The following is a 13,028-nucleotide window of genomic DNA, read 5'->3' as shown; positions in this document are numbered from 1 at the left end:
AATATTTCTTCACAAAACACAGTCAGTGGAACTCTTTGCCAGAAGATGTTGTGAAGGCCAAGACTATAACAGGGTTCAAAAAAGAATTAGATAAGTTCATGGAGGATCGGCCCATCAAAGGCTATTAGCCAAGATGGGCAGGGATGGTATCCCTTGCTTCTGTTTGCCAGAAGCTGGGAATGGGCGACAGGGGATAGATCACTTGATCATTACCTGTTTTGTTCATTCCCTCTGGGGCACCTGGCATTGGCCATTATCGGAAGACAGAATACTGGGCTAGATGGACCTTTAGTCTGACCCAGCATGGCCATTCTTATGTTCTTGAAGAGAATTTCCAGTTCTGAGGAATTTCTAATTCTACTTTCATTTCAGGCTACCAAGTTAGCAAAAAGATATTGACAAACTGAAGGGAATTGAGAGAAGAACATCTAAAATGGTCAAGGAGCAGGAGGAAATGACTAATATGGAAAGACTAAGTGAACCAACTATGAATAGTTTGACTAAGTGAGAGCAGTCTACAAGTATATGGAGGGTGTTAACACCCAAGGGGGAATAGGTAAATGGGAGAACAACTAACAGAAGAGTGATGAAATTAAGAAACAGAACATTTACTTTGACTATCAGGAAGAACTTTGTGACAGTGAGATGGATTAGGAGGCTGTGAAATGATTTCCCAAGGGACTTTACGGAAGCACCATAATTTGGGAATTTTTATAATTCTACCTGACCAAACACTAGAAAATGAACTGCAGAGAACCATGTTGTATTGGAAGAGAGATGAACTGGATGATTTCATTAGTGTCTTCCATCTCTAACTTATGATTGTATGATACTGTCTTTGAAATAACAGGCTATTTGTCTCATTTTTAGTCAGAGAGAAAAATCACTTTAGTTTAGTTCCCACAAGAGAAGACAAAAATGGAGGTGTGTGGAATCAAAACCTCCCATTTATGAAGCGAAAGATCCTGAGTCATTGCTATCCAAAGCAACGTAGAGTCCAGTGTCTGAGAACAGAATGTATGTAAAGTCAGTGTGTGTGGGGGGGGGTAGGTAGCAATTTTTTTGTAATAGCAAAGAAAGCTATTGTTAAATTCTGGATGATGTCTCTTTTCATTAAAGATACAATGTTCTTACACAAGAAGAAATGCAATTTGTATACGATCCTAAGTATTATGGAGGCCAGTGTGAGTACATTTACAATGGAGAATGGCGGGAATTGAAGTATGACTCTGCATGTGAACGTTTGTACTATGGGGATGATGAGAAATATTTTAGAAAACCCTACAATTTCCATGTATATCAATTTCTAGTAAGTATTTAAGATGTTAATTTAGCAACATTTTCTCGCTAGGAACTGAAGTTTGCCTTCGAGATGTTATGTAGATTTTCTCAGGATATATATTACAGTTATTTGAAGCAGTAGAAAGATAACATTGAAGACCTACTTTCATGGATGAGCAACCTCATATGCTCTGGGGCTCTTACTGAGATTGTGCATTTTGATACAAGAGATTACTAGGGCAATTCTATATGTTTTGGGGCCAGTACCCCTCAACCAGGGTCTCCTTCAAATCCTTCCACAAACTCTACCTTTTCCACCAGTCTTTAAAGCAACAATCTTCTAGTTAACAATAAACATTTGTACAACATAGTTATTTTAAAAACCCACACACGAAGGAACTAATGTGATCCTTGCTGCATCACCCAAGCAATCCTATTACTTATTCTCATTGAGTGGACAAGGCACTGAACTGGGTTTCTGCTCCCAGCTCGGCTATTAACAAGCTATATGACCTTGGACAAGTCATGTCACCTCTCTGTGCCTCAGTTTCCCCATTTGTTAAATGGGGATGATGGTACTTGCCCACTTTTACAGTGCTTTGAGATCTGCAGTCTGGATGACAAGTGCCATAGAAGAGGTAAGGCACCTCCCTCCCCCACCTCTGTCTGTATAATGCTGGAGTTTTAAAATTCCACCTGTCCTGCTTCGAGCTTCCTACACTGTAGAGTAAAGTCATCATTGCCATGGTTAACAGTTAGCGTGCATTGACCACTGCTTATCCTAATCATCTCTGTTACCTTGTGCTCCTCCTGTCAGATTGTTATACCCACTTGTTGGCTATAGTCTTTCTTAAACTCTCTGGGGCAAGGAATGCCTCTTTGTTACCGGTTTGTACATTTCCCAGCACATGGGGGCAGGGACCTTTAGGCACTAACACAAAACAAATAATAATTAGGGGAGGAAGGATAATCTAATGGTTAGGGTACTAGCCTAAGAACTATGGAGATTTTGCTCTGCCACAGACTTCCTATGTGAGCTTGGATAAGTCACTCAGAGCCAGATTTTCAAAGATATTTCAGCACCTAAAAAATACAGATCGGAGCCTAGCATGGTTTTCAAAAGCACCTTCTTACCATCCTTTCCGATGCCGAACTCTCTCCATTCATTGTATGGGGGGCCTGCACACCTTGCTTGAGGCTGAAGATTCTGCTGGGTGGCAGACAGCCTACGTGTGAGGCATTGCAGTGCCAAGCAGAGTATCTTTAAGGATATGGGCCCACAAGCCTAAGTCCCACTGAAATAGTTTTGAGTTAGGTGCCTAACTTGCTTAGGATCTGTAGTATGAGGTCATAAACACAGAAAGCCATGCTTTAAGCACCTACTAGAGAACCCTCTTGCCAGGAAGTTCCCCCATTTAGTAAGCTACCCATAGGAACCTATCCTGAGTGTGTCTGTTAACTGTGGAGAAACAGGAACTCTATAGCCACGCCACAGGAACTTCTGAAAATCCTAGAAGGGACCTGTCTGCATTTTTAGGTACCTTTGAAAATCTGGCCTAGGCCATGTTTGAAAATGGGTCTTCAGCTTCTAAGTCAATTTTGAAAATTTTACTGTGCATTCCCACAGAACACACATTTCTTCCTGCAGTGGAGATGGACTTTTAGATTAATAAATTTTAAGGCCAGAAGGGATCATTGTGATCTAGTCTGACCACCTGAACAACACACCCTGCAGGACTTCCCTAAATTACATTCCTGCTTCAAGTCCAGTTGTTGTGCTTGAACTAGAGCAGATCTTAAACATATGCAGTCATGAAGAGCCATTGGTAAGTTGTTCCAATGGTTAGTTGCCCTCACTATTAAAAAATTCTACCTTATTTCCAGTGTGAATTTGTCTAGCTTCAATGTCCAGCCAGTGGATCTTGTTTTACGTTGGTCTGCTAGACTGAAGAACCTTCTATTATCAAATTTCTGTTCCCCATGTAGGTATATATAAACTGTGATAACAATCACCCGCTAACTTTCTCTTAGATAAACTAAAGAGATTGAGCTCCTTGAGTCTCTCAGTATATGGCATGTTGTCCAATCCTTTAATCATTCTTGAGGCTTTTCACTGAACCCCCTCCAATTTTTCAACATCCTTCCTGAAGTATGGACCAGAACTGGACACAGTATTCAGAAGTAGTCACACCAGTGCCAAATGCAAAAGTAATACAACCGCCTTACTCCTCTCAATATTCGCTGTTTATACAGCCAAGGATTACATTAGCTCTTTTGGCTACAGTGTTGCACTTCGGGCTTCTGTTCAACTGATTATTCAACCTGACACTCAACTTTTTTCAGTCACTGCTTGCCAAGATAGAGTCCATCCTGTAAATATGGCCTGTATCTTTTGGGCCTAGATGTATGGATTTTGATTTTGGCCATATTGAAAGGCATATTGTTTGCCAGATCCCAGCTTATCAAGCAATCTAGATGGCTCTGTATCAGTGACCAGTTCTATTTGTTATTTACCACTCCCCCGATCTGTGGGTCATCTGCAAACTTTAACAGTAATGACTTCATGTTTTCTTCCAAGTCATTGATAAACATTTTAAATATTTAGGGCCAAGAACCTGCAGGACCCCCAAGAGAAAAAAAAACACCTATTAGATGATGATTTCCCCATTTGCAATTATATTTAGAGACGTATCCCACTTTCAACACGGCAAACATTAAGTGGATTAATTGTGTCATTCTAGTTTTTTAATCAAAATGTTGTGCAGTACCAAAGTTAAATGCCTTACACAACTGTAAATATGCTACTTCATCATAACGTTCCCAAACTGTATTTTCTCTGTATGCCCCTCAAGATGGCAAGCTATTCCATGCAGAGACGTGTTGCTTTCAGTAAAATGTTATGCACTGTATGAACTACAAAAAAAGTAAAAGAATTTTAAGATTGCAAAGTCAAGCACTAAAAAGTCAAGGAAGCCAGAACTAAGGTTGCCTGTGCAATCTTAATTTGGCCCTCTTGTGTGTTAACATTATGCTGCAATTTATAATTTCGTGGTCAGATACTGTATTTTCCACAGGATGGAAAATTCAGTGCACAGGATGGACGGTGCTCACTTAACAAGCACCTATTCAATATTTTGTGTTTGCTCCTTGTTCAATCTGTGCCCCAACCTCGAGGGGTTTATTCACTGCATACTATTCAAAAAGAAAGAAAGAATTATTAATTTCCTATTATCTGCTCTGAAGAAAGAATTATTAATTTCCTCATGGCCTTTTCTATGGCACTCATCCCTACAGTATTTGAGTGCTTCACAGACATCTATTAATTTATCTTCACAACATCCCTGTGAGAGGGGTAGTATCCCCATTTTAGAGATGGGGTTGAGGTACTGAGATTAAAATCCACAAATTTTGAGCTGAGGAGGATCTAATTTTTCAGAGTTCTTAGCATTATAGGGCAGTTCATGTGGTCAAAGCACAGCGCTCATTGATTTCAGTTGCAGCTGTCAGTTCTCAACACTAGTCTCCCCTCTCCTTTCCTAGTGCGAGTCTCTTTATCCAGCCAATCCCAGTCTTCCCCCTCCTCCCAGCTACTCATCCAATTTCCATATCCCTCACACCACCAACAACTGACATCCTCTTCCTGTTTCCCTCACCAGCTCCCACTCCCCGATCTGACTTCCAGTCCCAGTTTCCTTGCCCAACTAGTCCCAATTTCTACTCCCTCTACCCCGCCTTCCTCTCCGCCCCCTCCCCCGACACTCAGTCCCAGCTTCCCTTTCTGCTCTTAGTTGCAATTTCCTTGCCCAACAAGTTCTAATTTCTCTCCCCCAGACATCTCGTCCCAATCCATTCATTTTCCCCCTCCCCGGTCCAGCTTTTTGACCATTCTGAGAGTCTAAGGGTATGTCTACACTACCCACTGGATCAGCAGGCAGCGATCGAGCCAGTGGGGATCGATTTATCACATCTAGTCTAGATACGATAAATTGACCCCTGAGCCCTCTCCCGTTGACTCCTGTACTCCAGCTCGGCGAGAGGCACAGGCATAGTCGATGGGGGAGCGGCAGAAGTTGACTCACCACAGTGAAGACACCACGGTGAGTAGAGCTAAGTACGTTGACTTCAGCTACATTATTCATGTAGCTGATGTTGCGTAACTTAGATCGATCCCCCTGCCAGTGTAGACCAGGGCTAAGAGAGACAGGCTCCCTGCTCTTAGTTCCAGTGCCCAGTGTAGAGCAGCTAGGAGCAGCACTTACAGCAAAAGTCCATCTGAGCCCCTGTAGCCCCGGGGAGGCCCGTGTTCAGGTGCACGCTCACTCTAGTCACTCTAGGAGCTGTCAGGGCTTGAGCATGCTCCCTGAGGATGGAATCTGCTTAGATTTTAATTGCTAAAAATCTAAGCAATCTCTAGTGAGCATGTGTGAACTGTGATTTTTCAAAGATTCATAACTTGGTCAAATTTTGTCAGATTTGGCAAAAGGCACATCCCTAACACAAAGGCCACCACCAAACCAAATTTCAAGTCACTGCTCTCAAATATAGGGGAACTAGAGTGGTTCAAAGAACATTTTTATTGTGGGCAAAAACAAAAATATATTTCCCCCCTAACCTTATTCTCAGAAACAGGTGAACCATTTTTTATTATATTTTCCAGAAAATATTCAGCTTGAATTAGGCACCACCTGGGAAAATTTCAGCCAAAACAATTAAAGTTTGGCAAAGTTATTAGCCTGAAAACAGGGTTTTGTAATGAGAAGTGTCAGGCTACTTTAATAATAGGCTGCATTAGCTTACCACTGACTTCAGTTGGGGCAGAATCAGATACTTCAGCAGAGAGGGTGATATGGTATAGAAGGCAGGTAATAGCTGCAAAAGTAATGCCTCTTCTTTTCATTTCAGGCTCATGCTGATTCTGGATTCTCTTTTGAGTTTTACGATGATTCGAGAGATTTATTTGAGGCCATAAAAAAAGATAAATCCACAAATTATGGCTTTACCTTTGGAATAAGTTATGCTAATGTACCTCCCCTTTTTGAGCTAGGTTTCAGTTTATCACAGGGTAAAGGATCCCTGAAGAATTTCACGCAGTATAACGAGAAGGTAACAAAACAGTGGTGCATGTGTTCTCTCAGTCATGTCTTGTTGCATTACGCAATTTCGGTGTAACTTATGTTAGTTTATTCTTTTACTTGCATGTTTTTTAAACAATAGTAATTGTACCTTCATTTGTTCATGTAATTGCAAATGTGTGATCATTAGTAATCTTGTTTGTTGGTCTTATTACATTTAAGCAAACAGAATCATTATAATGGGAATAAAATTGAATTACGAAATATAAGAACACATGTCATCTTGCCCCTTCCTGTTTCATGGCTATATTAAGCATATAAATAAAGAAATGCTTAAAGTGGCAAACAGGGAGGGGAAAATATCAAGCTGTTCATCAAAACAGTTGTCCTCAGGGGATCGGCTCCAGTGGCAAATATATCGTGTTCAATTTAATACAAGCTGCAATATGGTGGTAAATTAAGCTTCTATCGTATCATAAGTTAAAAGTATCTTAGTAAACAAATAGTACTAGATGGAAGGGTTTATTTTTAATAGAAAGTTTACATCATGGCCAAATATGTGGTGATCCACCATTTAGATCTGCTAATATTAATGATAATTTTTTATATTTATACTATGCCTGTGATCTACTTTTCTCTTGGTCAGTGACAAGGAACAGTAAAAGAGAATTATCTTGACAGTGTCCTAGTTGAAGTGACAAGGAGTCCAGTGTCACCTTAAAGACTAACGGATTTATTTGGGCATAAGTTTTCGTGGGTAAAAAAACCTCACTTTTTACCCACGAAAGCTTAGGCCCAAATAAATCTGTTAGTCTTTAAGGTGCCACCGGACTCCTTGTTTTTTGTGTGGATACAGACTAACATGGCTACCTCTTGATACTAGTTGAAGTGGTTTCAAAACTGCTGTAAGCTGGCATCATTAAAGTATCTAGTTCTTCCTTGTCTAGAGTCACATCACTGATTGTTTTCATCAAAAAAATTGATTTTGTATCCTCAGAAAATGACTCGTTAAAAGGGCTGTGTCACAAGGTTCACTCACCGCACCTCCTTCTGATTGTCTCGGGGAGTAGCTCCACTAGCCTGCGCTCTCATCCCGGTGGTGTCTTCCGCCATCTTATCTCCCGCTTCACTGGTCACTCCCAGATCTACAGCTTCCTCTTCATGGCTTGGCCCTCCAGCCAGGTCACTAAAGTCTCCCCTTCCGGGGAATTCAAAGGCCTTCCAGACTCTGCTGTCAGGATGGCATCTCCAACACATTGTGCCACTGCCCAGTGGCTGGTAGGGGAACTCGGGCCTGCCCTCTACACTGGGTTCCAGCCCAAGGACCCTAAAACATGCAGCCAAGGCCTATATCTCCTTAGTCCTCACTGCTGTTTCCCTGGGCTTCTTCCTACTTTACTGGCTTCTCCCCTCCCTGGGTTTGCCAGCTTCTTAACTACGTCCACTCAGGGAGTGACTGCAGCCTGCCTTCCTACCCCCACTGCCTGTGCCAGCTACTTGGCTATATACTGGGCCCCTTCTGCTCCATTACATCTGAGCCTACTCCTAATTAGCGGCCAGCTCCCTGGCTCCTCCTCCAGGTGCACCCAAGGGAGTTAATTGGCCTGCCTGGCCAACTTAACCCCTTCCAAGTCCGTGTGGGGCTGATACCCCACCACAGGCAGGGCAGCCCATTGTGTCTGTTTCTGAGACATGGAGCAATGGTCCAAACATGAGAGAACGTGCAGGAGAATGCTCTCCAGTCATGTGGACTTTGGGGAACAGCATCCTCTGCCCTCAACAGGAAAACAGCCAGGGTGTCTGCACAGCTGAGACACAGCTAATTAATGCTGAGTAGGGGAAGCAATGGCAGGCACCAGCTGCCATGTGGATTTGTTATTCTGCACCGCCCCTCATGGATCACACTATTGACATACTCACTCCTCCCCTCTGCACTCCCTTTCATAGACATGCTATGAAATGTACTAGCTGTGTGTGTGTTTGCGCATGTGATATTGCTATAGAGAAGATACAAGATCCTACTAGTAGTACTATCTAAAGAAGCCGGGACGGGCTCTGTTCAATATCTTCATTAACGACTTAGATATTGGCATAGAAAGTACGCTTATTAAGTTTGCAGATGATACCAAACTGGGAGGGATTGCAACTGCTTTGGAGGACAAGGTCATAATTCAAAATGATCAGGACAAATTGGAGAAATGGTCTGAGGTAAACAGGATGAAGTTTAATAAAGACAAATGCAAAGTGCTCCACTTAGGAAGGAAAAATCAGTTTCACACATACAGAATGGGAAGAGACTGTTTAGGAAGGAGTATGACAGAAAGGGATCTAGGGGTTATAGTGGACCACAAGCTAAATATGAGTCAACAGTATGATGCTGTTGCAAAAAAAGCAAACGTGATTCTGGGATGTATTAACAGGTGTGTTGTGAGCAAGACACGAGAAGTCATTCTTCCGCTCTACTCTGCACTGGTTAGGCCTCAACTGGAGTATTGTGTCCAGTTCTGGGCACCGCATTTCAAGAAAGATGTGGAAAAATTGGAGAGGGTCCAGAGAAGAGCAACAAGAATGATTAAAGGTCTTGAGAACATGACTTATGAAGGAAGGCTGAAAGAATTGGGTTTGTTTAGATTGAAAAAGAGAAGACTGAGAGGGGACATGATAGCAGTTTTCAGGTATCTAAAAGGGTGTCATAAGGAGGAAGGAGAAAACTTGTTCACCTTAGCCTCTAAAGATAGAACAAGAAGCAATGAGCTTAAACTGCAGCAGGGGAGATTTAGGTTGGACATTAGGAAAGAGTTCCTAACTGTCAGGGTGGTTAAACACTGGAATAAATTACCTAGGGAGGTTGTGGAATCTCCATCTCTGGAGATATTTAAGAGTAGGTTAGATAAATGTCTATCAGGGATGGTCTAGACAGTATTTGGTCCTGCCATGAGGGCAGGGGACTGGACTCGATGACCTCTCGAGGTCCCTTCCAGTCCTAGAATCTATGAATAAGCTCTTCTTTAACTTACGTGGCAAAAGCTTATGTTTTCTGGAGCTGAAGGACCAAGGTTGTAGTACCAGCACTGAGGAATGTGTGTATTTTGTGTTAGAGAGCATGTCTGAGAGCAATTGCAGCTGGGTCCTTTATATGGCCCCAAGAATCACATCAACTTTGTTTGGTGGAGTTCCCCAGCAGAGGTTCTCTGTTATAGAATCATAGGGTTGGAAAGGACCTCATCTAGTCCAACCCTCTGCTCAAAGCAGGACCAATCCCCATCTAAATCCTCAAATGGCCCCCTCAAGGTTTGAGCTCACAACCATGGGTTTAGCAGGCCAATGCTCAAACCACTGAGCTATCCATTGCTTGGCTATGCAACACAGTGGCTATAACACAGTTTTGCTGTGTAAAGGGAAGTTGCCAGGTTAAATCTGGCCATCTAATTTAGGTTTTTCAAAACAAATACATATTAACAGAACCTAACACCAATAGAAATGGTTCAATTTTTTTTAATATTTCTATTTTTAAGACATATAAACATTCCCTGGAAGCATTTGCAATTCCATTATTGAAGCTTTGGGCTAGGACATAGGAGCCAGCACCAAAATTGACTAAAAATTGGTGTAACCCAAAGTGAAACTGACAAGCCAACTTTAGTTGTCTAAGCTGAGAGATACGCAAAAGTGAACAAACAGCATAAACAGTGACATGTCCGTTAGATGTTCAATAGTCAAAGGAATTATTTGTAATACAGGAAAGGAGTAGAGCAGCAGTTCTCTAACTGTGGGTCGGGACCCCAAAGTGGGTCGGGACCCCCTTTGAATGGGGTCGCCGGGGGTGGCTTAGAGTTGCTGGGGCCCAGGGCTGAAGCCCAAACCCCACTGCCCAGCGCTGAAGCCAAAGCCCAAGGGCTTCAGCCCTGGACAGCAGGGCTCAGGTTGCAAGCCCCCTGACAAGGGGCTGAAGTGCTTGAATTTCACTTCAAAGACTCATAACTTGGTCAAATTTTGTCAGATTTGGCAAAAGGCACATCCCTAACACAAAGGCCACCTTCCTGGGGTTGTGAAGTAATTTTTGTTGTCAGAAGGGGGTCACGGTGCAATGAAGTTTGAGAACCCCTGGAATAGAGCATCATAGAGCATCCAATTTAGAGGGGGAAAAACATAAGGAGCCTATTCTGATTTCACGTATGCAATATTGATAACACCAAGTGCACAGGTGCTGGAACTAGGGGTGCTGGAGGTGCAGCCGCACCCTCTGGCTTGAAGTGGTTGCGATCATATACAGAGTTTACGGTTTGGTTCAATGGCTCCCAGCACTCCCACTATGCAAATTGTTCCAGCTTCACTGCCCAGGTGATCAAAAATCATGACTCCAGCCCCCCAAAATCATGTAATTTGCTTTAAAATATGTTTTAATAGATAAATAAAATGTATTGTTAGATGCCTTCTTGTTTTTGATCCTTTAAGGAACACTCGGGTCACACTTTCAAGCTTTTTTCTCCAACCACAAGCACTAGAAACTTCTTTAAAATGAAAGCTGAGAGTCTCTCAGAATCACTTGACTCCAGGAACTGAAGCTGTAAGACAAAGAGCAGATATTGAGAGATTTGAGATAAAAATCGCAAGAGTTGGAAACACTAGTTCTAGATTAATCTCTCTCTATTGGCTTCAGTGGGAATACGTTAGTGTTCTTTAGTTGAGAATCAAGCCCAGACAATATTCCTTTAAAAGAGCTCCCAGCTCGGTGTAAACCCACTGAATGTTTATACCACTATTCTGCGATGTGGACCCCTGTATATTTCTCAGGGAAGAGGCACGTTTCCCTTTTAACGTCTGTTTTGTTTTATCTGCAGAACGTAGGATTCATTAGAGCCATAACAAAGGTACAAACAGCACGGTTCAAAATGAGACGGGATAACATAGTTCTGGATGAAGACGTGCTTCAGTCCCTAATGGCGCTTCCCGAAAACTACAACTACGGAATGTATGCCAAATTTATTAATGACTACGGTACCCATTTCATGACATCTGGGACCATGGGAGGCATCTTTGAATATATCCTCGTCGTTAACAAAGAAGAAATGGAAAGAAAAGGTTAGAATAATGCTACAAATTCTGTGTTCATCACTTCATTCTCTAACTGTCCCCTCTGATTGTTTAATGTTATAAACTGTTAAAACTAACCGCTGGGTTCCTCCCTCTTCATCCTCCCAGGCATGGAGCAATAGTACTGGCACTGCTAAAGCAGTACCTACCACCAGAGGATACCTATAGCCACTCACCAACTGGCACGTCCCACCCCTGACCCGTCTACCTACACCAAATTCCTCCTCACCACTGCTCACGGGATTAGCTGCCACTGTTCCACAGTATGCTTATGCAGAGCCACTGACACCAACTTTCCATAGTTTGCCTTCCTGTGCAGCAAATCAGCAGCTTCTGAGCAGAATTTGGGTCTTCTGTCCTTGGAGAGCTGGGCCAGGATTTAGCTCACAGTGGCTAACATTAGGCATTCGGCGTCAGTGCTAGTGCTTTAGTATTCTTGGCTTCAGTACATTTCACAGGTGAGTAAAATATAATGAGTCAGATTCTGCAGCTGGTGTCATTTGACATAGGTCCATTGGCATAAATGGAGTTTTACACCAGCTTACACCAGCTGAGGTTCTGGCCCTAAATCTTTTTTTAAAGTAGATCTCCTTTTGGTCACGAGGAGGCACATGGGAAGTTAAACTGGAGGCTCTCTAGGTTAGATTATTTATCCTTTATCCTGCTGTAAGGTGTTACATAAACCAATAAGTACATCTCACAGTCAGCATACAGAACAGGAGTACTTGTGGCACCTTAGAGACTAACGAATTTATTTGAGCATAAGCTTTCGTGGACTACAGCCTACTTCATCAGATGCATAGAACGGAACACACAGAAAGAAGATATTTACACATACCAAGAACATGAAAAGGTGGGAGTAGCCAAACCAACTGTAAGAGGCCAATCAATTGAGATGAGCTATCATCAGCAGGAGAGAGAAAAAAACCTTTGAAGTGATAATCGAGATGACCCATAGAAGGTGTGAGGATATTTTAACATGAGGAAATATGAGGAAATATTATTATTCATGTTAAAATATCCTCACACCTTCTATGGGTCATCTCGATTATCACTTCAAAGGTTTTTTTCTCTCTCCTGCTGATGATAGCTCATCTCAATTGATTGGCCTCTTACAGTTGGTTTGGCTACTCCCACCTTTTCATGTTCTCGGCATGTATAAATATCTTCTTTCTGTGTGTTCCGTTCTATGCATCTGATGAAGTAGGCTGTAGCCCACGAAAGCTTATGCTCAAATAAATGTGTTAGTCTCTAAGGTGCCACAAGTACTCCTGTTCTTTTTGCGGATACAGACTAACACGGCTGCTACTCTAAAACCAGTCAGCATACAGTTCCTGTCCAGCTCACTCATTGTAGTGGGGAATCCACATGGCTTTTCCATCTACTTAATCTTAATAGTAGTATGGCTGCTATACAGGAAGCATCATCCCAGTGGACATGAACTCATCTCCAATGTGCTTAATGGTCCTCTCTCATAACAGGAGAACTCGGAAGACAGGTATTCTGTAACCCTGAATCTGAAAAGATGTGACCTGTAAGGCTTTTTTAAAGTTCATGATTAGGGCTTCCCTTCCTAATGGG

General features: G+C 42.4%; 1 protein-coding gene across 2 annotated transcripts in view; it reads left to right on the top strand.

Moving 5' to 3' along the window:
- Positions 1-13,028, top strand: part of C8A (complement C8 alpha chain) — a 42,879-nt gene that overhangs the window by 9,492 nt on the left and 20,359 nt on the right. For both annotated transcript variants that reach the window (XM_054038047.1, XM_054038048.1), the window contains exons 5-7: positions 1,120-1,309; positions 6,184-6,384; positions 11,195-11,435. In XM_054038047.1, coding sequence (XP_053894022.1) covers positions 1,120-1,309; positions 6,184-6,384; positions 11,195-11,435 — 632 coding nt within the window. The remainder of the gene's footprint in view (positions 1-1,119; positions 1,310-6,183; positions 6,385-11,194; positions 11,436-13,028) is intronic.

Source organism: Malaclemys terrapin, chromosome 8 (genome assembly GCF_027887155.1).
Source record: "Malaclemys terrapin pileata isolate rMalTer1 chromosome 8, rMalTer1.hap1, whole genome shotgun sequence".
Taxonomy (NCBI): Eukaryota; Metazoa; Chordata; order Testudines; family Emydidae; genus Malaclemys; species Malaclemys terrapin.
This window is presented reverse-complemented; position numbering and strand designations above follow the sequence as displayed.